The following is a 25,468-nucleotide window of genomic DNA, read 5'->3' as shown; positions in this document are numbered from 1 at the left end:
TGGGTTTGAGGTCTCCCCGGGAATGGGCAGCCACACACACACACACACACACACACACACACACACACACACACACACACACACACACACACACACACACACACACACACACACACACACACACCCACACACTGATAAAAAGGTATGGAACAGAGGAGTTTTTCTCACCATGATTAATGCATTGACTCCTTCCCTGCTAGCTCATATTCCAAGGAGCTACTCTGACAATAGAGTATACAGTTATCTTAAGTCTACGCTGTACAGGATGCTTCCTACTAGCCACGCTGGATCATTTGGAACATATAGAGAAGATACAGGTTATTAACCTGGTAGCAGATCTGGACCTGTATGTTCTGTAGCACATTACTCTTTTGTCATGTTTGTCATGCCAAACATTTATGCACAAACTGGAAAGCACATGGAATAGGTTAGTTACTGGTTGGTGCCCTGTGCATCTGAACATCCAGCCAGCCACACGCCCCTGTTTTGTGTGGCCTCTGGCTGGGTGTATTATAACACCTACTTCACCTGTTCTTGAACCATGCAGTTTTTTCAGGAGCGCTGGGGTAAATCTGTAGGACTAAAGCTGATGGTTATGAGCACCTTGGCTCTGGAGGCACTGTTGTCTCTGTATAACCCCGCTGCTCAATCTCACAAATGAAAACACACATACACTTAAACCCTCAATCCCTCTCACAGACATTCTTGATGACAAACACAGACGTTACTGCCTGTAAATACCAAAACACACACACACCTACCCCCCACATACACATCAATGCAAGCACACACAATTATCCTTTATATATTCACACACACACACACACGCACACGCACACGCACACACACACACACACACACACACACACACACACACACACACACACACACACACACACACACACACACACACACACACACACACACACACACACACACTCTTCAATGGTTGAATTATTCCTCCACATTCTCGTCGTGCCATGCTTTCAATCTCTTTTTCATCCACTTACACAGATCACTTCAACTGACGCTATTAAACCATTTCACACTGGATTAATAACACACACACCACACACACCCCTGTAATAAATGGGCGAAACACTGTCAAAACCATCCTGATGATGAAATCTCTTTCTCCGTCACCCATTAGCCAGTAACTTGTTTTGACTTGAAAATGATTGTATTATACTGAACAAAAATATAAACACAACATGTAAAGTGTTAGTCCAATGTTTCATTGGACCAACACTTGTTCCAGCTGGAACACAATGTTTCAGAGATACAATCTTCGGCAAAATCATTCGCATGGAGATTCCTGCAAAAATATTATTTGAAGATAAAAATATTATTTGAAGATGAACACAATGTTCCAGCTGACATAAAACATCCCATTCGCTCCAATTTTGTGCACACATATGTTTACATCCCTGTCAGTGAGCATTTCTCCTTTGCCAAGATAACCCATCCACCTGACAGGTGTGGCATATCAAGAAGCTGATTAAACGGCATGATCATTACACAGGTGCACCTTGTGTTGGGGACAATAAAAGGCCCCTCTAAAATGTGTAGTTTTTGTCACACAATACAATGCCACAGATGTCTCAAGTTTTTTAAGGGTGCATGCAATTGGCATGCTGACTGCAGGAACGTCCACCAGAGCTGTTGCCAGAGAATTTAATGTTCATGTCTCTACCATAAGCCACCTCTAACATCTTTTTAGAGAATTTGTCAATACGTCCAACCGGCCTTACAACCGCAGACCACGGGTAACCACGCCAGCCCAGGACCTCCACATCCGGCTTCTTCACTTGCGGGATCGTCTGACTGTAGTAACCCCCTTTTGTGGGGGGGGGGAAAGATTCTGATTGGCTGGGCCTGGCTCCCCAGTGGGTGTGCCTCGCTCAGAAGTGGGTGGGCCTATGCCCTCCCAGACCCACCGATGGCTGCGCCCCTGCCCAGTCATGTGAAATCCATAAATTATGGCCTAATTAATTAATTTCAGTTGATTGATTTCCTCTTATGAACTTTAAATCAGTAAAATTGTTGCATGTTGCGTTTTATATTTTTGTTCTGTATAATTGCCTTTAGTATAAATAACTTTAGGGCTCCACTAACAAGGAAAAGGCTTCATCATGATTTGCTCGGAATTTCTAAATTTAACTTAGATTTCAGAATTAAAATTAATTCTGCCGTGGTTCTTCTTGACTATTACCATTATGAATTTGCAGTCTCATCTGGTCTCATCTAGGAAAATGTCTGTTTCGACATGAAATCTAGTTATTTTACATTTTGGGGAAATTGAACATGACTTTAAACAAATAAGTCTCCCTGGTTCACCTCCAACCTCCCCAGCCAGCGTGGCTCTTTGGTGTGTTGTCTCCGCTGAATTGTAATTGAGAAAAAACACTTTGTGGGCTCATGGGGCGTCAGATAGCCTAGTGGTTAGAGCGTTGGACTAGTAACCGAAAGGTTGCAAGCTTGAATCCCCGAACTGAGAAGGTAAAAATCTGCTGTTCTGCCCCTGAGCATTAGTGAGGTCAGGCACTGATGATGGGCGATTAGGCCTGGCTCGCAGTCGGCATTCCAATTCATCCCAAAGGTGTTCGTTGGGGTTGAGGTCAGGGCTCTGTGCAGGCCAGTCAAGTTCTTCCACACACTCCAGCCGATACTTGGCTATGGAGATTGCATGACCCACCCCTCTCTCCCTCCTGTTTAAATGACCCACCTCCTCTCTCCCTCCTGTTTAAATGACCCACCTCCTCTCGTCCTCCTGTTTAAATGACCCACCTCCTCTCTTCCTCCTGTTTAAATGACCCACCTCCTCTCTCCCTCCTGTTTAAATGACCCTTCCGACTCTCTCTCTCCTGTGTCTGTCAGGATCATCCATGAGGATGGCTACTCAGAAGAAGAGTGTAAACAGTACAGAGCTGTGGTCTACAGCAACACCATCCAGTCAATCATGGCCATCATCAAGGCAATGGCTAACCTCAAGATCGACTACGAAGAGGCCGCTCGAGCGGTAAGACACACACACACACACACACACACACACACACACACACACACACACACACACACACACACACACACACACACACACACACACACACACACACACACACACACACACACACACACACAGTGCATCCACCTGAGCAGCCACTGTTCTCTCTGCATACACCCCACTGCTGCTCCAAAAGCCAACCAGCCCTTGAACCGCTCCCACTCTTCTCACAAAACAGACTTCTCCACTTTATCCCTCTTCTCTAGTCCAGCTCTAATCTGTCTGAAGTGAGACGGGGGAAATGATCTATGATCTATGATCTCTTCTTCCTGAAGTGCTACGTGACAATAGCCTCCAGACAGTTTAGAGTTTCGAGTAGTATAGCCTCCCCGACCTTGTATGAGGTGGAGTGAGTGCCATACAGTGATGTGCCATGTGTACTCAGTCCTGCTGCCCATGTGTGTCAGTAGACTAGGGGGACCACTGCAGAGCTAAGCTGCCTGTCTGCCCAGTGGGAACTACTGAGAGATATGACACAACAATAAAAAACTATCCATGTGTTCTTAGTAAGAGCCAATTATAGTCATGCCCCCCATGTCTCTCCCAAACAGGATTTACAGTTCCTCTCTATGCAAATAGGAATCTTATGAAATATTTTCCTGTTCTTTATATTACCAACCTAACAGAAGTATTATTAAGTGAGCAATCTGCTCACTCTCTCGACCAAGTCCAATTTTGGATTTGATCAAGTGTTGAGATAAAGACCTAATTTTGTACTACTTGCCAGTGTTACTTTCCTGTGCAGAGGAGGTATGGAGAGGGAAGAGTGTTCTCCTGCTGTGTATGTCACAGTTGGTTTATTGGAGGTAACTAGCTCTGCAAGACATATTCCTGCTACAAATCTCTGCAGGTCTGTCGGTGTCTCTCAAAATTATTAAAAAAACAGAAATCAAAACTTCACAGCGGTGAAACTAATCCAGTGTTATATATTATAACCTAACCTGATTGACATAAGGAATTCAGAATGATAATGTTGTACACTGTAAGACAGGCTACATTCTCCAACAATGGGCTTTGTGGATTATGCTGCTCTACTAGCTCTAAGCAGAGCCATGTATTTAGATATATGGCTCTGGAGACAAGGAAGCTTGCAGAGGAAACACTCACTCGTATACCTAGCATGTGACTGATGAACTGTCCCAATATCTGGAGTGAGGGATGTTGCTTAAGATTGCTTTGTGAAGCGTAGATTTGGATTTATCATAGTAAAGTGTTAGACCTCGCCGGCCTTACCTTTTTATTTCATTTAGATGAATAGTTGTTCTGTCTTTATACATGGTGGTTGATAAAGTGATTTACATTCTATGGGACTAATGCATCTCATTCACTACCAATGTACAGCACCCATGCCTATTGAGATAGGCCTTTTGTTAAGTAATTTAGGTGTTAATAATGATGAAGTAGGAATGGGCTGTCGGCTTATTCCTGTCTCAGACCAATCTGTACACACACACACTACAGCTTGCTCATCTAATACACTCCCAGTGACTGTGTAGTGCTGAAGGGGGCAGGGCTCCCTCTATAGTCCCCCACTGCAGTATATCTATCAGGTGTATTCACTGCTGCAGCGTCTAACTCAGCCATGATAACTTCCTTTACAAAGCAGCTCCCCAGGGGTAAGACTGTAAGAGGGAGTGCTACTCAAAATGTACTGGTGTCTTATTCTCTTGGCCTGATAGTTTAGTTTATTACATGTTGTCACGCCCTGACTTTAGTTATATTTGCTTTCTTTATTATTTGGTTAGGTCAGGGTGTGACAAGGGGTGGTTTGTTTAGTTTTTGTATTGTCTAGGGGTTTTTGTCTTGTCTAGGGGTTTTTGTCTTGTCTAGGGTTTTTGTTATCTATGGGGATTTTGTATTGTCTAGGGGTTGTAAGTTTATGGTGGCCTGAGTGGGTTCCCAATCAGAGACAGCTGTTTATCGTTGTCTCTGATTGGGGAGCCTATTTAGGTTGCCATTTTCCATATTGGTTTGGTGGGTAGTTGTCCATGTTCAGTTGCCTGTGAGCACTACGTTGGCTTCACGTGTTCATTTGATGTTTTATTGTTTTGGTGGCGAATTCTTATATTAAACAAGTATGTACGCTCAAAACGCTGCGCCTTGGTTCACTCCATTAAACGGCCGTGACACATGTTCTGTAGATTGGCTGTTTAAAGTATTTGACTAAATGTAACAACAGAGATCTGCCCTAGTTTTCATTTTACACACTGTTGCGAAATTCCGGTCACTTTTCAAAAAAATCCCAGGTTTTCCAGAAATCCGGTTTGGAGGATTTCCGCAATCAGAAGGGAAGAAGCCAGAAAACCGTAATCCTCCAACCAGGATTACTGGAAAACCAGGGAATTTAAATTTGCCACCTATAAAAACCATACTGTTCTCTCTTATTGTGCACACCTTAAGGGCTCTTGAAGGGAGGGGGTGGGCTCAGGTGTCATAGTCTTGACACGATACAGAACATCCTCCTTCAGTCGCCATAAAACTAGTCTGTTTATCACAGACTTTAATTACCACACAATACACTCACTCAAGTACACACTCTATTCCTGTGAGCAACTTTAAAGAGGCCTTGATCACCTGGTGTATTTGTTTTGATTCCTCTTAGAACTCCCTCCATCACTTACAGTGGGGCAAAAAAGTATTTAGTCAGCACCAATTGTGCAAGGTCTCCCACTTAAAAAGATGAGAGAGGCCTGTAATTTTCATCATAGGTACAGTTCAACTATGACAGACAAAATGAGAAGAAAAAAATTCCAGAAAAACACATTGTAGGATTTTTAATGAATTTATTTGCAAATTATGGTGGAAAATAAGTATTTGGTCAATAACAAAAGTTTATCTCAATACTTTGTTATATACCCTTTGTTGGCAATGACAGAGGTCAAACGTTTTCTGTATGTCTTCACAAGGTTTTCACACACTGTTGCTGGTATTTTGGCCCATTCCTCCATGCAGATCTCCTCTAGAGCAGTGATGTTTTGGGGCTGTTGCTGGGCACCACGGACTTTCAACTCCCTCCAAAGATTTTCCTAGGGGTTGAGATCTGGAGACTGGCTAGGCCACTCCAGGACCTTGAAATGCTTCTTACGAAGCCACTCCTTCGTTGCCCGGGCGGTGTGTTTGGGATCATTGTCATGCTGAAAGACCCAGCCACGTTTCATCTTCAATGCCATTGCTGATGGAAGGAGGTTTTCACTCCAAATCTCACGATACATGGCCCCATTCATTCTTTCCTTTACACGGATCAGTCGTCCTGGTCCCTTTGCAGAAAAACAGCCCCAAAGCATGATGTTTCCACCCCCATGCTTCACAGTAGGTATGGTGTTCTTTGGATGCAACGCAGCATTCTTTGTCCTCCAAACACGACGACTTGAGTTTTTACCAAAAAGTTATATTTTGGTTTCATCTGACCATATGACATTCTCCCAATCTTCTTCTGGATCATCCAAATGCTCTCTAGCAAACTTCAGACGGGCCTGGACATGTACTGGCTTAAGCAGGGGGACACATCTGGCACTGCAGGATTTGAGTACCTGGCGGCGTAGTGTGTTACTGATGGTAGGCTTTGTTACTTTGGTCCCAGCTCTCTGCAGGTCATTCACTAGGTCCCCCCGTGTGGTTCTGGGATTTTTTCTCACCATTCTTGTGATCATTTTGACCCCACGGGGTGAGATCTTGCGTGGAGCCCCAGATCGAGGGAGATTATCGGTGGTCTTGTATGTCTTCCATTTCCTAATAATTGCTCCCACAGTTGATTTCTTCAAACCAAGCTGCTTACCTATTGCAGATTCAGTCTTCCCAGCCTGGTGCAGGTCTACAATTCTGTTTCTGGTGTCCTTTGACAGCTCTTTGGTCTTGGCCATAGTGGAGTTTGGAGTGTGACTGTTTAAGGTTGTGGACAGGTGTATTTTATACTGATAACAAGTTCAAACAGGTGCCATTAATACAGGTAACGAGTGGAGGACAGAGGAGCCTCTTAAAGAAGAAGTTACAGGTCTGTGAGAGCCAGAAATCTTGCTTGTTTGTAGGTGACCAAATACTTATTTTCCACCATAATTTGCAAATAAATTCATTAAAAATCCTACAATGTGATTTTCTGGATTTCTTTTTCTAATTTTGTCTGTCCTAGTTGAAGTGTACCTATGATGAAAATTACAGGCCTCTCTCATCTTTTTAAGTGGGAGAACTTGCACAATTGGTGGCTGACTAAATACTTTTTTGCCCCACTGTATTAACCAGTTCATGGGCTGGACTGGGTTAGACTGGGTTAGACTGGGGGTGGACTGGGCAGACACAGGTTAACCAGCTGTATGGAACTTAGGCCAGCATGTCTCTTCTCAGTCAATGCAGCTTTAGGAGTTTGTCCATCTTTTTCCTGCAAAACATTGATGCATGGAGGGATGGTCAAGAGGGTTTTGTGGGCAGTGCACTAAGCCGATGTGGGAGCTGTGTAATCGGCCCTTTTCATGTTCTGTGTGTTTGTGTGTACATACTTGCGTAAGTCAGCGTGGGACCATGCTAGGGGAAAGCCCTACACCACATTCTGTGTGTAAGTCAGGGCTGAGACCTGGCGGAAACCTGCCTGTGTCTACAGGTATAATTACCTCAGTTATCCTGTTCTCATGGACCCTTCCAGAGGGATGCTGTGCCCTGGGGTGCTCCCCTGTGGCTACTCTGAATGATGAGTCACCTGTATGGCTGGCTCGAACACACACAGACACACACGCGCACACACAGAGCTCTGAGAAAGAGTGAGGACAGTCTCCAGTGGATAGGTATGATTACTGTGTTTAATGGTTCTTCTGTTTGTAGTGCAGACTGTCTAATTGTGTCCTCCAGTCTAATTGACCTTGTTGAGACCTGATCTATTACTGTCTGCTTTACCATGGCCAAGTTTGTTAACGTTGATTAGTTAAGGTCTCTTGTCTGTTCCACTTGGTCTGACTCATTCCTAACCCTGTGTGTGTCTGTGTCGCCTCCAGGATGATGCCCGCCAGCTGTTTGCCCTCTCAGGGGCTGCTGAGGAGCAGGGCATCCTGCCAGACGACCTATCGAACGCCATGCAGAGGCTGTGGGGCGACGGAGGGGTGCAGGGCTGCTTTACGCGCGCCCGCGAGTACCAGCTCAACGACTCGGCTGCCTAGTGAGTAACGACCAACACCACTCTGCCCACTTGGCTACGTACCTCTGCCAGGCTCATAGTCTACTTTGTCATGGTCCTCCTCTTCTCCATGTTACCATGTAGTACCTGTAAGGCTGTACCCAAATATATGCAAGATATGCAATTTTGATGTGTGATTTCTAACTTTTAAAACATTTTTGGGAAACTACAAAAACATAAACACCTGTAAGAATGGAACTTTTGGAAGACCATCAAATCAAAGTTTATTTGTCAGGTGCGCTGAATACTTAGGTGTAGACCTTACAGTGAAATGCTTACTTACAAGCCCTAACCAACAGTGCAATTTTTAAGTAAAAAAAGGTATTAGGTAAACAAAAGATAGCTAAAGATTTTTTTTAAAGATAAATGATAGTTAAAATAACATTAGCGAGGCTATATTTTCAGGTGGTACCGGTACAGAGTCAATGTAAGGGGGCACCGGTTAGTCGGGCTAATTGAGGGATTACAGATGAAGTCGGAAGTTTACATACACCTTAGACAAATACACTTAAACTCAGTTTTTCACAATTCCTGACATTTAATCCAAGTAAAAATTCCCTGTCTTAGGTCAGTTAGGATCACCACTTTATTTTAAGAATGTGAAATGTCAGAATGATAGTAGAAATAATTATTTATTTCAGCTTTTATTTCTTTCATCACATTCCCAGTGGGTCAGAAGTTTACATACACTCAATTAGTATTTGGTAGCATTGCCTTTAAACTGTTTAACTTGGGTCAAACTTTTCGGGTAGCCTTCCACAAGCTTCCCACAATAAGTTGGGGGAATTTTGGCCCATTCTTCCTGACAGAGCTGGTGTAACTGAGTTAGGTTTGTAGGCCTCCTTGCTCGCACACGCTTTTTCAGTTCTGCCCACAAATTTTCTATGGGATTGAGGTCAGGGCTTTGTGATGGCCACTCCAATGCCTTGACTTTGTTGTCCTTAAGCCATTTTGCCACAACTTTGGAAGTATGCTTGGGGTCATTGTCCATTTGGATGACCCATTTGCAACCAAGCTTTAACTTCCTGACTGATGTCTTAACATAATTTTACTTCCTCATAATGCCATCTATTTTCTGAAGTGCACCAGTCCCTCCTGCAGCAAAGCACCCCCACAACATGATGCTGCCACCCCCGTGCTTCATGGTTGGGATGGTGTTCTTCGGCTTGCAAGCCTCCCCCTTTTTCCTCCAACCATAACAATGGTCATTATGGCCAAACAGTTCTATTTTTGTTTCATCAGACCAGAGGACATTTCTCCAAAAAGTACGATCTTTGTCCCCATGTGCAGTTGCAAACCGTAGTCTGGCTTTTTGATGGCGGGTTTTGGAGCAGTGTCTTCTTCCTTGCTGAGTGGCCTTTCGGCTTATGTCGATATAGGACTCGTTTTACTGTGGATATAGATACTTTTGTACCTGTTTCCTCCAGAATCTTCACAAGGTCCTTTACTGCTGTTCTGGGATTGATTTGCACTTTTCGCACCAAAGTACGTTCTTCTCTAGGAGACAGAACACATCTCTTTCCTGAGCGATATGACGGCTGCGTGGTCCCATGGGGTTTATACTTGCGTACTATTGTTTGTACAGATGAACGTGGTACCTTCAGGCGTTTGGAAATTGCTCCCAAGGATGAACCAGACTTGTGGAGGTCTACAATTTTATTTGGCTGATTTCTTTTGATTTTCCCATGATGTCAAGCAAAGAGGCACTGAGTTTGAAGGTAGGCCTTGAAATACATCCACAGGTACACTTCCAATTGACTCAAATGATGTCAATTAGCCTATCAGAAGCTTCTAAAGCCATGACATAATTTTATGGAATTGTCCAAGCTTTAAAGGCACAGTCAACTTAGTGTATGCAAATTTCTGACCCACTGGAATTGTGATACAGTGAATTATAAGTGAAATAATCTGTCTGTAAACAATTGTTGGAAAAATGACTTGTGTCATGCACAAAGTAGATGTCCTAACCGACTTGCCAAAACTATAGTTTGTTAACAAGAAATTTGTGGAGTGGTTGAAAAACAAGTTTTAATGACTCCAGCCTAAGTGTATGTAAACTTCCGACTTCAACTGTATGTACATGAATGTATAGTTAAAGTGACTATGCATAGTTGAACAGAGTAGCAGCAGCGTAATGCAAATAGTCCAGGTAGCCATTTGATTACCCGTTCTGGAGTCTTATGGCTCAGAGGTAAAAGCTGTTGAGAAGCCTTTTGGCCTTTTGTCTTTGACAATTTTTAGGGCCTTCCTCTGACACCGCCTGGTGTAGAGGTCCTGGATGGCAGGAAGCTTAGCCCCAATGATGTACCGGGCTGTACGCACTACCCTCTGTAGTGCCTTGTGGTCAGAGGCTTTGAGGGCACTATGGTGTTGAACTCTGAGCTGTAGTCAATGAATAGCATTCTCACGTAGGTGTTCCTTTTGTCCAGGTAGGAAAGGGCAATGTGCAGTGCAATAGAGATTGCATCATCTGTGGATCTGTTTGAGCGGTATGCAAATTAGTGAGTTTAGTGGGTTTCTGGGATAATGGTTGTAATGTGGGCCATTGCCAGCCTTTCAAAGGACTTCATGGCTACGGACGTGAGTGCTAAGGGTCTGTAGTCATGTTGGAAGGTTACCTTAGTGCTTAGTGCTCTTGGGCACAGGGACTATGGTGGTCTGCTTGAAGCATGTTGGTATTACAGACTCAATCAGGGACATGTTGAAAATGTCAATGAAGACACCTGCCAGTTGGTCAGCACATGCCCGGAGCACATGTCCTGGTAATCCGTCTGGCCCAGCGACCTTGTGAATGTTGACCTGTTTAAAGGTCTTACTCACGTCGACTACTGAGAGTTTGATCACACAGTCGTCCGGAACAGCTGATGCTCTCATGCATGTTTCAGTGTTACTTGCCTGGACGCTAGCATAGAAGTGATTTAGCTCGTCTGGTAGGATCATGTCACTGGGCAGCTCGCGGCTGTGCTTCCCTTTGTAGTCTGTAATAGTTTGCAGGCCCTGCTACATCCGACGAGCATCGGAGCCGGTGTAGTACGATTAAATCTTAGTCCTGTATTGGCGCTTTGCCTGTTTGATGGTTCGTCAGAGGGCATAGCATGATTTCTTATAAGCTTCCGGGTTAGAGTCCCGCACCTTGAAAGCGGCAGCTCTACCCTTTAGCTCAGTGCGAATGTTGCCTGTAATCATTGGCTTCTGGTTGGGTTATGTACGTACGGTCACTGTTGGGGCAACGTCCTCGATACACTTATTGATAAAGGCATTGACTGATGTGGTGTATTCCTCAATGCCATAGTACCATTAGCTCAGCCACTCTCCATGTGCCCCTCCTAGATCACAAACCTTAATGGGTTCTATTGAAGTAGGCTGGGCTGTGATTTTACTGGATTTACCTTCTGAATCTGGGGCAAAGCAATCAGGGGTAGTTTTGGGGAAGCAGCAGCATCACACTAGATCAGCAGGCTCTGATTCTAATGGCTTCACACCACAGTTACTACAAAATTCCCTCCTCCTGTCCCCCCTCGGTCTCCCATCTATATCTTAAGGGGATTAAGAGATCAAGGCTGCATGCGCTATGTGTTATCGCTTTGTTTAGAAACCAATTGGTTTATTAATGGGGGTTAGTCTGACTCTGAACTTCCAGGAATTTTCACAAACCTAATTTCCCCCGAATCAATTTCTGAAGAGAGGACCAGTTCCTGAGATAATAGATTGAATCAATCCACTTTGATGATGGGAGTTAAGAAACAACCAACATGTTGTTTACAAACAGATGACTTACGCTTGTTTAAAGAGCGGTTTTTAATTCACCTGTATGGTCCCCAGCCTGAATATGTTTTCTATGTTGTTGTTTTCCTGTAAGATTTTTTTTATGGCCAAGACAAATTAGAGGTGAAAACAGACAAGGAAATGCTATCTTCTAACTGCTGATAGTGTTCATTTAATAGTTAAATTTGATGTTCTAAAATGTCTTTCCTTTGATTTAGCTTACCAACAATATTTCTGGAGATGGGTCTGAATGTAGTTTTAGTTCTGTAACCTCTGTGTAGTTCTCTGTGTCCAAAGTCTGACTGCATTGGGACAGCCTGCTCACCTCCCACGCTAGTAGAGCTGTCCTGTCCTGTCCCGCTGCGTGTGGAAATAGCATGGAAATGCCACCGAATAGCAGCGGGAGCTCTGAAGTCAGGGTGGAGGACAGTGTGGTTTCACAGTGACTGCTCAAATATGCAGTCACTCCCTCTTTCCCTCCTCCTTCTCCCTCTCTGCTGGCCATGAGGCAGCCATCAGGAAAATGTAGCCTGAATGAGGGAGTCACTGGGGGGGTATCAAGGGATTGGTGGCAGTTTGTGGTTGGCACCGACTATGTCACGCCTGGTTGCAGCCTTTAGTCCAGGGCTATTCAAATCCTGGCTCGAGGTCTGCAGTACTGCTGCTTTTCTTTTCTACTCTACCTGGCTCCTGATTGACGTCATTGATTGGCCAGAGAGATCACTCACCTGGTGTCCCAGCTCTGAGTCTGTCCCTGAAACCAGCAGTGCTATGCATCTCTGCGCCCAGATTCAAGGTTCTGTGCTCTGGTTCTCACAGCGACCAGTCAACAGATGCTACAGTGTACGGCTATGCTATTGTCCCAGGTTAGTCCTTTATAGTGACTGCCATTGTAAGTATTACTCTATGTACAACAACAACAGGTCTCATGTCACTTCCATTTAGGTCTAGTCATGCTTCTAATGTCTGACCACAACACAGCCGGCCTGCACGCCGCAGGCTGTCAGCTCTCTCTGGAGCCTCTCCACAGAGCCGCTCATTAACATTGAGGCCTTTAACTGAGTCAATGTAATGTAATGCTCCGTCAGTGTAATGTAGTGCTAAGTTGTTGGTCTAATGATGAATGAAAACACAGTAATACTGCAAGGCTCTCTCTCCCCAGTGCTGCTGTAGCTTGGTGTAGGTTAGAGTCCCTTATCACCGGGGCCCACAGGGCCCCTCAATCACTCTACATGGAAATTTTGAGAAAACACAACACATCCCATGGTTCCACTATTCCTGATACACTCACCATCTATGTGACTTTAAAACCACTTGTGCATGTATCCCCACCTGCAACAGAGGGAGATTGTTGTACTTGTTCTTAGGCGAGTCCATTAGACACAAGGCCTCTTGGTGAGATTGCATGGTGCCAAGGAAATGGGCTCTAAAATGCACGACAGGATAGTGTGTCACAAAATGATTGCCTGGCATCCACTAAATATTAAACGAGCAGAGGGAGCGATATTGTTCTCTCTCCCCCTTTTTGTATTACCAAGTCTAATCATAACTTTTTAATCCCTCGCTCGCTCACTCGCCCTGCTCTTATTAAAGCTCTGGCTTTCTGGTAAGCGTACTGTTGTGATGACCCCCAAGAGGTTGTGGAGGCGGTGATGAGGATTTACATTATTTCATCAGGCCTCTCCAGAGCACTTTGACTACTGTAGTTAGACTTCCTGTGTGCTTCAACAATATCAGCCTCCAGACTGTCGTCTATCTCAGAGCACAGGGAGAGGCCCAATCTCCTTTCAGCAGGCTAGAATCACTCCTACAGCTCCACTACTGTAACTCACCTCCTCTCCAAAGGCCAAATCCATGAGTAAATGAATTAAAGCATAGAGATAATAACCACAATAATGTTTAACCATTGCTAGAGGGAGGAGGCACAGGGGGAGGAGGAGGGTTTGTAAATTGTAACTGTAAGCCCACAGGATTCAATTAAGCTCTGGATACTAGAAATCGAAAGCTCATATTAAGCAATGTTTCAATATGTGAATCCCTCACAACAAAGGAGGCCTTTCTCTGTGGGGCGTGGGATTAGAATCCTTCAATCAGAGACGTTGGTTTGTGATGAAGGAGTGTGTGTGGAGAACACTTTTAATATACGTACAGACTTGTTTTAGGCAGGATTACAGCGAACACCAACACTTTGTTTTGTGATGAAACGCTGTGCCACAATATTGATGTACAATCTTCTGTGTAAACCTCAGCTCAGGGCACACTGTTTATAGAACAGTCTCTAGAACTCAACCTCTGCAGGTATAAACACAGAGAGGGAACCTGAGAATGTGAGGGTGGTAAATCGTGTCAGTCTGCAGTCCAATGATAGGTGAACATGACGGTGGCTGATGGTACCATAAAGTGACGAGGAACACCATCCAGAACATCTTTGTAAGGCAGAAGAATAACTGTGTGATTAAAATGTTGAGCCATTGATTTGATCCAAAATGTGAAGCCCATATCACCCACTAGTCCCAGCCTCCCATCCCCCGTCTCCACCCAGCCATTCAGATAGAGGCGTCAGAGGGCCAGGAAGTGGTGTCAGACAGCCAGGAAGTGTCCTCTATATTCAAATAACGTAACGGGCCGCTGCTGCGAAATAAATTAACAGACAGCTGTTTCCAAACAAAGATTTATTGCCATGAATATAAGGCCTTAAAAAACATTGAATTACTTTCTGGCTGCCGCCACATGAGAGGAAGCTGACAGTATCTGACAGGGCCCGTTGCCCTGGCTGTCTGCAGCGCTATGACTAGCACAATTGTTTTCTCTCTCAACAGGCGCAATCAGATGGTTTTACAGGGATCAAATGCCATTGTCATTTGTGTGTGTAAATGTGTTGAGTCAGCCTGTCGGCATCTCCTGGCAGATTGAGTGCTGATGTGTATTGTATCCTCCATAGATTGGGCACTTCAGATAGTCAAGCAAATAGAAACTGATGGGTCTCTATCCACTTAGTGGTGAGTTTATATTGATGATGGTTAAATAAACAGATAGCACCAATACCATTAACAACGTGGCCACACCAGTGGTGCAGAGTTGGAGCACTGAAACCCTGTGACCCTAGGCTTTTTGAGGGTCCACCTGGTTTTTAATCTGACAGTTGTGTGTATCTGTATTCTGACGTGTGTGTGTTGTCCCTTTCAGCTACCTGAATGATCTGGAGAGGATAGCCAAAGCAGACTACATCCCCACACAGCAGGACGTGCTGCGGACCAGAGTCAAGACCACCGGCATCGTGGAGACACACTTCACCTTCAAAGACCTGCACTTTAAGTGAGTGGACCACTGACGTACTAGTGCGTGCGTGATTCATTTTGAACCGCCTGCTCGTACCATTGCCCAAACGCAAAATAACCTCTCTGTTTCTTCTTTCCTCTCTGTCTTTCGGAGTGAAGCTAGAGATATTCATTCCTCCAAAGCACCATTTTGTCTGGATGTTACTTTGAAAAGACAATTTCCAGCTGACTAACCCTGTCTGGTTCTCTGTCTCTGTGTGTCTCTGTGTGTCTCTGTCTCTGTGTGTCTCTGTCTCTCTGTTTGTGTGTGTGCCTCGGTGTGTATGGTGGGAAGGTTGTGTGAGAGGGTTGATGGACTGGTTGACGTGTTCACTGGCGGTGGCTTCAGAAATCCATGTTCATTTGAATGTGGAAATTGGATCCATGCGTCAAATTACTCCTTATCCTTGATAACAGAACTATTTCTCAGTCGTCTATCCATGTCTTAATTATAAAACACTGAGGAAATTCCTGTTTAAATCTCAATACCCCCACCACCTTTACACCACAAATGGAATAGAGGCTTCCAAATGGAATCAGGATACAAGATTTTCAAAACACTGGAAATCAAAACATTTGTGCGTGCACAAGGCTGTCTGGTCTGGTCTGGTCTGGTCTGGTCTGGTCTGGTCTGGTCTGGTCTGGTCTGGTCTGTCTGTCTGTCTCTGTGTCTGTGTCTGGTCTGCCTGCAGAGACAAGTGTTTGGGTGTGTTTGTACACAAACACAAATAACAGAACGTTCCTCTGCCTGCCCTGCAGCAGTGTTAGCTAGTGTTTATCTGGTCTGATGGAATCAGGTTACAGTGAGTGATATTAAAGCTGATGAGAGCCCTGTTGAGGTGAGTACTACTCATTACAGCCCTGAACATTACAGCCCTGTGGTAATGAGCTGTACTTACACAGCCTGCCAACACATAGCATAGTAGCACTCCATTACATAGGAACTTCACACAAATATCAGCTGAATTTCTATCAGGGCTGACAGTACAACAACTAAACTGACAGTCTGTCTGCTATTTGACAAACATCAGACTTCCATGCCACGGTCTCAGTATTTATTATTATTCTCCATGTTTTGAAATGCAACTTCCTTTGTGGTGGTGATTAGTAAATATCTCAGATGGGTTCCACAACCCAGACTGGAACTGGGAAGTGGGCATCCTCTCATCTCGCCCACGTGTCCGGTCGGTGGGTTGGTCGATGTCCTCATGAAAAGTACTGCATGGCTCAATCGTGTCAGCAAACAAACATTACCAGATCGCCTCCCTCAGCGCCTCGTAACCACGGCAATGTCACTGTACCAATATACCAACAAAATGCCAGGGTCTGTGCAGTGAAGGGTCTTTTTTTTTTTTTTTTTTTTTTTTTTTTTTTTGGGGGGTGGATCAGCTTAATATTGCGGAAAGAATGTTGCTTCCAATGTAATTGTCTGCAAGTGAAGGGTCTTGCCCAATGGAGCCAAAGAGAGACAAAAAGAGAGACCGAGAGAAAGAGAGACACAGATGGAGAGAGAGAGAGAGCGGTAGAGACTGAGAGGAGGCAGACTGACTGCAGTGCACATGGAGAGAGAAGGTCCCCAGAGGAAGGCTAGCTGCTCTGACTACAGAGATACCCTCAGGCCTCCCCTCTCCTCCAGGCCCAGCCTGAGTTAATGGTAATGGAGAGTGGGAGCTCCTCCAGGAATGTCAAATCATCATGGTGCTTACATGTTTTTGGTATAATTTTAGATCCCAATACGGAGGTCATGAATGGCCCTGCAGAAAACATCCCCTCCTGTGTTTCCCTATCCAAATAGACCAAATAGGTTTAAGCAACATTGGGGAAGCTCCTGTAAAAAAATTGAGGGGGAGCCAGCGCTATATTGTTTACACCTATCCACTTATTCCAAATCTGCACACATCAAAGGAGTGACAGGGCTAGACTAGAGGTTGATCTTGGGGTTGGGGGTGGGCATTCAGCACCACTAGTAAACGGCAGTAAAGGGGTGACCCTAACTGTCTCCTTGTGTTCCTGCAGGATGTTTGACGTGGGTGGCCAGCGTTCTGAGAGGAAGAAGTGGATCCACTGCTTTGAGGGAGTCACAGCCATCATCTTCTGTGTGGCCATGAGTGCCTATGATCTGGTGCTGGCTGAGGATGAGGAGATGGTGAGGAGGCAGAACACTGTTGTCCTTTAAGTGCCACTGACTAGATCTCTCTTATCACTTTAAATTATATTTTATTTCTAAAGGAAATTGCTTCACATTCATTTTGAGTTGTCTGGATCAACTGGAATTAAATAATGTTTTGTTTTCATTCCCTCCCTCCCTTGCTCTCTCTCTCTTTCCATCTCTCCATAGAACCGTATGCACGAGAGCATGAAGTTATTTGACTCCATCTGCAACAACAAGTGGTTCACAGAGACCTCCATCATCCTGTTCCTCAACAAGAAGGATTTGTTTGAGAAGAAGATCACCCACAGTCCCCTGACCATCTGCTTCCCAGAGTACTCTGGTAAGACCATAACACAACTCTGCATCCCCTGAATTTTCCATATTCTCTTGTTGTTGGCAGTGTTTGTATGTTGACATTCTCATGTTAGACTAGGAGGTATAGTTTTTACCAGTAGAAGAAATCTAATGGCAAGATGTATACACTACAATACCAAAAGTATGTGGACACCTGCTCATCAAACATCTCAGACCAAAAATCATGGGCATTAATATGGAGTTGGTCCCCCCTTTCCCTCAATAATAGTCTCTACTCTTCTGGGAAAGCTTTCCACTAGATGTTGGAACATTGCTGCGGGGACTTCCATTAGGGCACAAGAGCATTAGTCAGGTCGTGCACTGATGTTGGGTGATTAGCCCAGGCTCGTAGTCGGCGTTCCAATTTATCCCAAAGGTGTTCGATGGAGTATTGGTCAGGGTTCTGTGCAGGCCAGTCAAGTTCTTCCACACCGGTCTCGACAAACCAGTTCTGTATGGACCTCACTTTGTGCACAGCGGTATTGTCATGATGAAACAGGAAAGGGCCTTCCCCAAACTGTTGCCAGAAGGTTAGAAGCACAGAATCGTCTAGTATGTCATTTTATGTTGTAGTGTTAAGCTTTCCCCCCACTGGAACTAAGGGGCCTAGACCGAACCATGAAAAACAGCCCCAGACCATTATTCCTCCTCCACCAAACTTTACAGTGGGCAATATGCATTTGGGTAGCGTTCTCCTGGCATCCGCCAAACCCGATTCGTCCGTCGGACTGCCAGATGGTGAAGCATAATTCATCACTCCAGAGAACGCGTTTCCACTGCTCCAGAGTCCAATGGCGGCGAGCTTTACACCACTCCAGCTGACACTTGGCATTGTTCATGGTGATCTTAGGCTTGTGTGCGGCTGCTCGGCCATGGAAACCCATTTCATCAAGCTCCCAACTAACAATTATTGTGCTGACGTTGCTTCCAGAGGCAGTTGGAACTTGGTAGTTAGTGTTGCAACCGAGGACAAATTATTTTTATGCGCTATGTGCTTCAGCACCCACCGGTCCCGTTCTGTGAGTTTGTGTGGCCTACCACTTCGCGGCTGAAGTGTTGCTCCTAGACGTTTTCACTTCACAATAACAGCACTTACAATTGACTGGGGCAGCTCTAGCAGGGCAGAAATTGTATGAACTGACTTGTTGGAAATGTGTCATCCTTTGACGGTGCCATGTTGAAAGTCACTGAGTTCTTCAGTAAGGCCATTCTACTACCAATGTTTGTCTATGGAGATTGCATGGCTGTGTGCTCGATTTTATACACCTATCAGCAACTGGTGTGACTGAAATAGCCGAATCCACTCATTTGAAGTGGTGTCCATACTTTTGTATATATAGTGTAGCTTCACAAACCCCATGAATCCCTTCGGTAGAGCAGGTCCACTTCTCCACCTGACACTAGTTTTCTCCTTGCATGACTCAATCGAACAACCTTTCAAATTCTATGGGCACAACACTCCTGTCTTAACCTCCTCTCCTATACCCAGGTCCCAACACATTTGAAGAGGCACAGGCCTACATCCAGACCAAGTTTGAGGACCTGAACAAGAAGAAGGACACCAAGGAGATCTACAGCCACTTCACCCAAGCCACCGACACCAAGAACGTTCAGTTTGTCTTTGACGCCGTCACCGACGTCATCATCAAGAACAACCTGAAGGACTGTGGTCTCTTCTAGAGCGAAGCCTGAGGAAGAGTCAAGGTGAGCTGCTACACATAGAATAGAGCACACACATTTTACAAACACATGCTCATGGACTACACACTCACACACACGGATGTATATCTGTTCGTAAATGTACAGAAACCACCACTTAATGTTCTTTGAATGCAACTTAAAGGTGAATCTTGGATACATTAACCTTTCCCTTTCTCAGTCTTCCTTCAGATTACTTGAACAGCTCTGATGACCAGAAGGAAGGATGGGGAAGACAGACTACACTGGCCAACCACGATTTCTGCTTTTATCTGCTTTTTTTTAAAGACACCTAAGAGACTGAGAACTCGGAGAGCCTTGCAGAATTTCAATGATTGCTGATCCAGTTGCTCGTAATTGTTAACTCTTTCGGTTAAAACCATGAATCAAACATTTATTGTCTTTTTTGTTTTGTTTTTCTTTGTTTATTTTCAATTATTAGAGGAGAAAATTGAAAAGTTTTTATTAAATGCTTTCATGTTACTTTACAAAATCTGATGTGCAAATTCCATTAAACTTTTAATCACATAAGGCATATTTTTTTAAAGAAGCACAGGCATGAATAGAGAATATGAATCGAAAAAGGAAGTGCTTTTTTAAATAATGTTTACATATGTTCCTCATTCATAGCCAAACCGCATATTGTTCTTGCATGACACAAGATATATTAGCTCTGTAATCTGCACAGAATATTTTAACATTCCTTTAAGAAAATATAAATAAAAAAATATAAAAAAGTAAAATGAAAAAAAGCTTCACAACCAGGGGAAAGAATAGCAAAAATTCTAACTGATATTTAAAATATGTACTTAACATTGTTATTTTTTTATATTACCATTTACATGTCTTTTGCAATATGTTTGTTCCTACACTTCAGTTTACAACTGATTCTTAGATATACTTTTATCAGTACTGTTTGACCGACTGTATGCATACATTTTTCTTCCATGTTCGTCAAACCATCTTAAGAATAAATAGTTCATAAGGAAATACAAAATCTAATTGAGAGATAGGTTAGGGATTTTGGTAAATATTAAAATGTTTTAAAAGTCCTTATATGATTATTTAATTTAAATAAAAATAGCACCTGACACACTTGCTTGTGTTTTCCTACACATTTTACTAATGGACAAGTTGTTCATATAACACTACACATATAGTTTTATTCCACCAAACCAGATCATTAAAGGCATGGTAGAACTATTGGTGTAATAAAACCATGATAAATCGTTATCCCACAATGGAGAAAAAAGCAGCCGAAAGGAAGAAAGACAAAACAACTTTTATTGTTGAGCAGAACTACATGAGTACACACAGTAATCTCTCGTGGAGAGATCTACACAAACATAACGGATACCATAGAATCTGTCGGGACTGAACGTGATGCATAGGATAATGAGCAGCAGTAGTTCCAGTGTTTGAGTTTTCCGTCACTGGTTATTTGGACAAATAACGATTTTGCAGGTGTTAGCATATTTCGGAAGGGGAGGGGGGGCATTTGGCCCGTAACTTACAAAGAGAGAGGGTGGAGCTCATTGTTCCGCACCTCGTTCTAGCAATTATTGATCCCTTCTCTTAATATGTATGGACCCAGAACTTAATCGAGCAACTGACCAATTACGCAAGGAATAGTCCTTTAGGACTAGCCTCCAACACAGGATGTCAGCATGATTATGTATTCAATACAGTATATCTTTTCAAATATTACAAACTTCACATTGACCTGTAATTGAAATCACAATTACGCTAAAATGCCTGACTGCAAACATATGCATCCTCTTCAGGCAGAACCAGATGGTGTAAACAGCAGATAGATAGATCACTGCAGGTCGTTGATGGTGGACGTCCCCTACAGCCAACACTGTTATCCTGTGGTAGAGTTGAACAGGTAACAGCAGCCTGAAACTAACCAAAAACATGTTTTAGATTTACTTCACATTTAGGCCTGAAAACATTGGATGAATTAATATATTTTCATTAATTCTAGAAGATGATTTGTTTAATATGAATATTGGAACATTTTGAAACCGGTTTATAAGCACAGCTTTTTCCTGGATCTTGTGCCTTCCCATCAAATCTCCGAGAGAACAGAATGGACAGGTTCAATCTCTATCAAGCCTGTACCTCATGCTGAGACTGTACTGTAACCCATTATAGAGTTTTCCAAAGCAATGAACCATCAGCTTGTCTTGTATGCTGACTTTAGACAGACCGAGGGCGCCATCTAGTGAGGTCTAGGAGAAACACTTTCAAGAGTAAGCCCGTGCTGTTCCACATCCTTAGTAGGATCAGAGAGGAAGAGGCGAAGTGAGGGGATTTACTCTGCCCAAAATCTCTCCGTGTGAGAAACCCTTTTTTTGTATGGAGGTCTATGTGAGAGTGTCGAATCACTTGAGGCTTATTTGATCGAATAGAAGTTTTGTAATGTTTAGTCTGTTACAAATGTACTGATATAAGTGGATGCACGTGGCATTCTGGCAACTTTGAGAAAAACTACTTAGTTGTGCCTGTTGTTCACACGCGTATCTGGCCTCTTATTGGCTAGAATGGTCTCACCTGATCTCACTTGCCTTCAATCATTGAGGACATTTCCATCGTTAGAGCGGTCACTTGGCTATCTTGTCAATATAATAGATAATCTTTGGTTGGATGCAATTGGAAACCATCGACCCAAATGTACCTGGTCATTCTCTATGGCTCCATTTTGACTCCCTTCTGTGCTTAGTTTGTTCATATCTTCCATGCTCAGATAACATATTACACAGTAAGGTGTGAGTTAGTGGTAAACGTTGCTTTTTAACAAGTATGTCTTATAATTCACAACTTGGTTCTCTAATGGCACTTACGTCTGTCTCCTTTGATGGACATTCAGGCACATCTTTTGGTCCTTAACCATAGATATTAACATAATATACTTATTATGGACTGTTACAATACCCGAACCCCTGCCGAAAACCTTGATGCTTCCAATGGAGAGCAGATCTTGTGAACTCTACAGTGAGGAGGGAAAAGCAGAGAGATGATAGTCTCTTATGGGTCTCCTATTGTATAAGGTTTTCCTTCACATACAGCTCTGTGTTACAGTGGTGTGTACCATATCTCCACAGGGCTGATCTTACTGTAGTAGTAGTAGAAACACTGTTGGTCCAGGGGACTACATAGATGTAGGCCACAGCCTCCGTGTGATGCTGCCATCTGACACAGAGAGTGTGATCTCAAACATGGTGTGGTCATAGACCCCATCCACCACATAGGAGAACACATTCCTGGAGAACAGACTCATCCCGGTCATCAGAAAACGGTCCACTGCAGCACCTGTGATGAATGCGATCATACATGCTCAGATATGCAGAACATGCAAACAAATAATATACTTTAACAGAAAATCTTAAACTGACAGCCTGAGAGTGTGCTGGGGAATGTTGGTGTAAACAGTCAACTCCGTACACAGGGGCATCATGCACTCCAAAAATACGAGTGGGCACAAAGTATGTGAGAATGGCTGGAGGGTGGTCTGGACAGGGAGAAATGTTGCATTTTTCAAACACATGAAGTCTGTATGGTCTACTTCATACAGTCTGATCTCCTTCACTACAGATGAATGACCACCCAGAGTCTGTATGGTCTACTTCATACAGTCTGATCTCCTTCACTACAGATGAATGACCACCCAGAGTCTGTATGGTCTACTTCATACAGTCTGATCTCCTTCACTACAGATGAATGACCACCCAGAGTCTGTATGGTCTACTTCATACAGTCTGATCTCCTTCACTACAGATGAATGACCACCCAGAGTCTGTATGGCCTACTTCATACAGTCTGATCTCCTTCACTACAGATGAATGACCACCGAGAGGCTGTATGGTCTACTTCATACAGTCTGATCTCCTTCACTACAGATGAATGACCACCGAGAGTCTGTATGGTCTACTTCATACAGTCTGATCTCCTTCACTACAGATGAATGACCACCGAGAGTCTGTATGGTCTACTTCATACAGTCTGATCTCCTTCACTACAGATGAATGACCACCCAGAGTCTGTATGGTCTACTTCATACAGTCTGATCTCCTTCACTACAGATGAATGACCACCCAGAGTCTGTATGGTCTACTTCATACAGTCTGATCTCCTTCACTACAGATGAATGACCACCCAGAGTCTGTATGGCCTACTTCATACAGTCTGATCTCCTTCACTACAGATGAATGACCACCCAGAGTCTGTATGGCCTACTTCATACAGTCTGATCTCCTTCACTACAGATGAATGACCACCGAGACTGTATGGTCTACTTCACTACAGATGAATGACCACCGAGACTGTATGGTCTACTTCATACAGTCTGATCTCCTTCACTACAGATGAATGACCACCCAGAGTCTGTATGGTCTACTTCATACAGTCTGATCTCCTTCACTACAGATGAATGACCACCCAGAGTCTGTATGGTCTACTTCATACAGTCTGATCTCCTTCACTACAGATGAATGACCACCGAGACTGTATGGTCTACTTCATACAGTCTGATCTCCTTCACTACAGATGAATGACCACCGAGACTGTATGGCCTACTTCATACACACCATCATTATCCCTGTCAGACCACAACCTAATTATCAATGATGATCTGTGTTATTGGACAAAGGTTGGAGATAATTGCGACCTATGGTCTTAGCTGAATTACTTTAGAACTGCTTTGAATCAGTGGACCAGAGGGGCCAGAGACAGACTGGCCCTTTGACATAATCCGCTACTCCATCACTTCAGGAGAGGCCATGTTCACTATGGACCCTGAGGGAGGTGAGGCTACAGCTGAGCACACATGGACCATCACCTAAGAATCTTAGGTTCCATAGAAACAGTCCAACAGTTAACATCCATCCATATGAAAGCGGTTTGATATTCAAGGTTTTTTACATGATGTATCTAGCATTGAATGGAATAGAATGGAATTGTAACGGCTGATTTCCTCCTCTTCGTCTGAAGAGGAGGTGTAGGGATCGGACCAAAACGCAGCGTGTTGTGAAGACATGATGAATTTATTTAGACAAGACGAAACACGAAGTACACTTGAACAAATTACAAAATAACAAAAACGACGTAGACCGACCTGAACATGAGAACTTACATAAAACGAAGAACGCACGAACAGGAACAGACTAGACAAAACGAAACAGTCCCGTGTGGTACATAAACTGACACGGAAGACAATCACCCACAAACAAACAGTGAGAACAGCCTACCTTAATATGGTTCTCAATCAGAGGAAACGTCAAACACCTGCCCCTAATTGAGAACCATATCAGGCAACACATTGAACCCAACATAGAAACACATAACATAGACTACCCACCCAGCTCACGCCCTGACCATACTAAACAAATACAAAAAACAACGGAAAACAGGTCAGGAACGTGACAGGAATTAATCCCTGATGTTGAACTAGCCTTTTCTTACTTCCACAACGCATTCCAGGATGTATGCAATAGGCATGCCCCTTTAAAAAAAATCAGGATTAAGGGCAGAGAGAACCCTTGGTTTACTAAGGAACTTACAAAAATCATAAGGGAACGAAATGCTATTTGGGCTAAAGCAAGAGGGACTGGTTTGGCAGATGATTCGATGGCTTTTAAACGTCTTCGAAATATGGGTGTGGCTATGATCCATAAATTGAAAGCAGACCACTACCTGACCACTACTCTACTTCACAAAATTTAAATAATCCATCCAAATTTTGGCAAGTAGTGAAAGGTTTGGAGTGCAGAAAAGATACACAGCTTCCTAAACAGTTGTTGGTAGACACACAAATTGAGAGAACCTCCATTCTGAAAGCCTTGAACCAGCATTTTTTAGATGCAGGCAGTTTATTTGAAAATGTCAAAGGTATAATTGAGCCCCCTATAAATTTACCTGACACCCCTGTGCACTCCTTCACCAGGTTCTCCTTTTCATCC

General features: G+C 43.7%; 1 protein-coding gene across 1 annotated transcript in view; it reads left to right on the top strand.

Moving 5' to 3' along the window:
- LOC120065213 (guanine nucleotide-binding protein G(i) subunit alpha-2-like) overlaps positions 1-20,606 on the top strand; it is a 94,955-nt gene extending 74,349 nt beyond the window's left edge. The window contains exons 3-9 of the mRNA XM_039016012.1: positions 2,878-3,019; positions 8,044-8,204; positions 15,174-15,302; positions 17,321-17,450; positions 17,643-17,796; positions 19,300-19,514; positions 19,690-20,606. Coding sequence (XP_038871940.1) covers positions 2,878-3,019; positions 8,044-8,204; positions 15,174-15,302; positions 17,321-17,450; positions 17,643-17,796; positions 19,300-19,490 — 907 coding nt within the window. The 3' untranslated portion in view covers positions 19,491-19,514; positions 19,690-20,606. The remainder of the gene's footprint in view (positions 1-2,877; positions 3,020-8,043; positions 8,205-15,173; positions 15,303-17,320; positions 17,451-17,642; positions 17,797-19,299; positions 19,515-19,689) is intronic.
- Positions 20,607-25,468: the final 4,862 nt, after the last annotated feature.

Source organism: Salvelinus namaycush, chromosome 20 (assembly GCF_016432855.1).
Source record: "Salvelinus namaycush isolate Seneca chromosome 20, SaNama_1.0, whole genome shotgun sequence".
NCBI classification, from domain to species: domain Eukaryota; kingdom Metazoa; phylum Chordata; class Actinopteri; order Salmoniformes; family Salmonidae; genus Salvelinus; species Salvelinus namaycush.
Note: the sequence above shows the minus strand (reverse complement) of the source record. Positions and strands in the feature narration are given on the sequence as shown.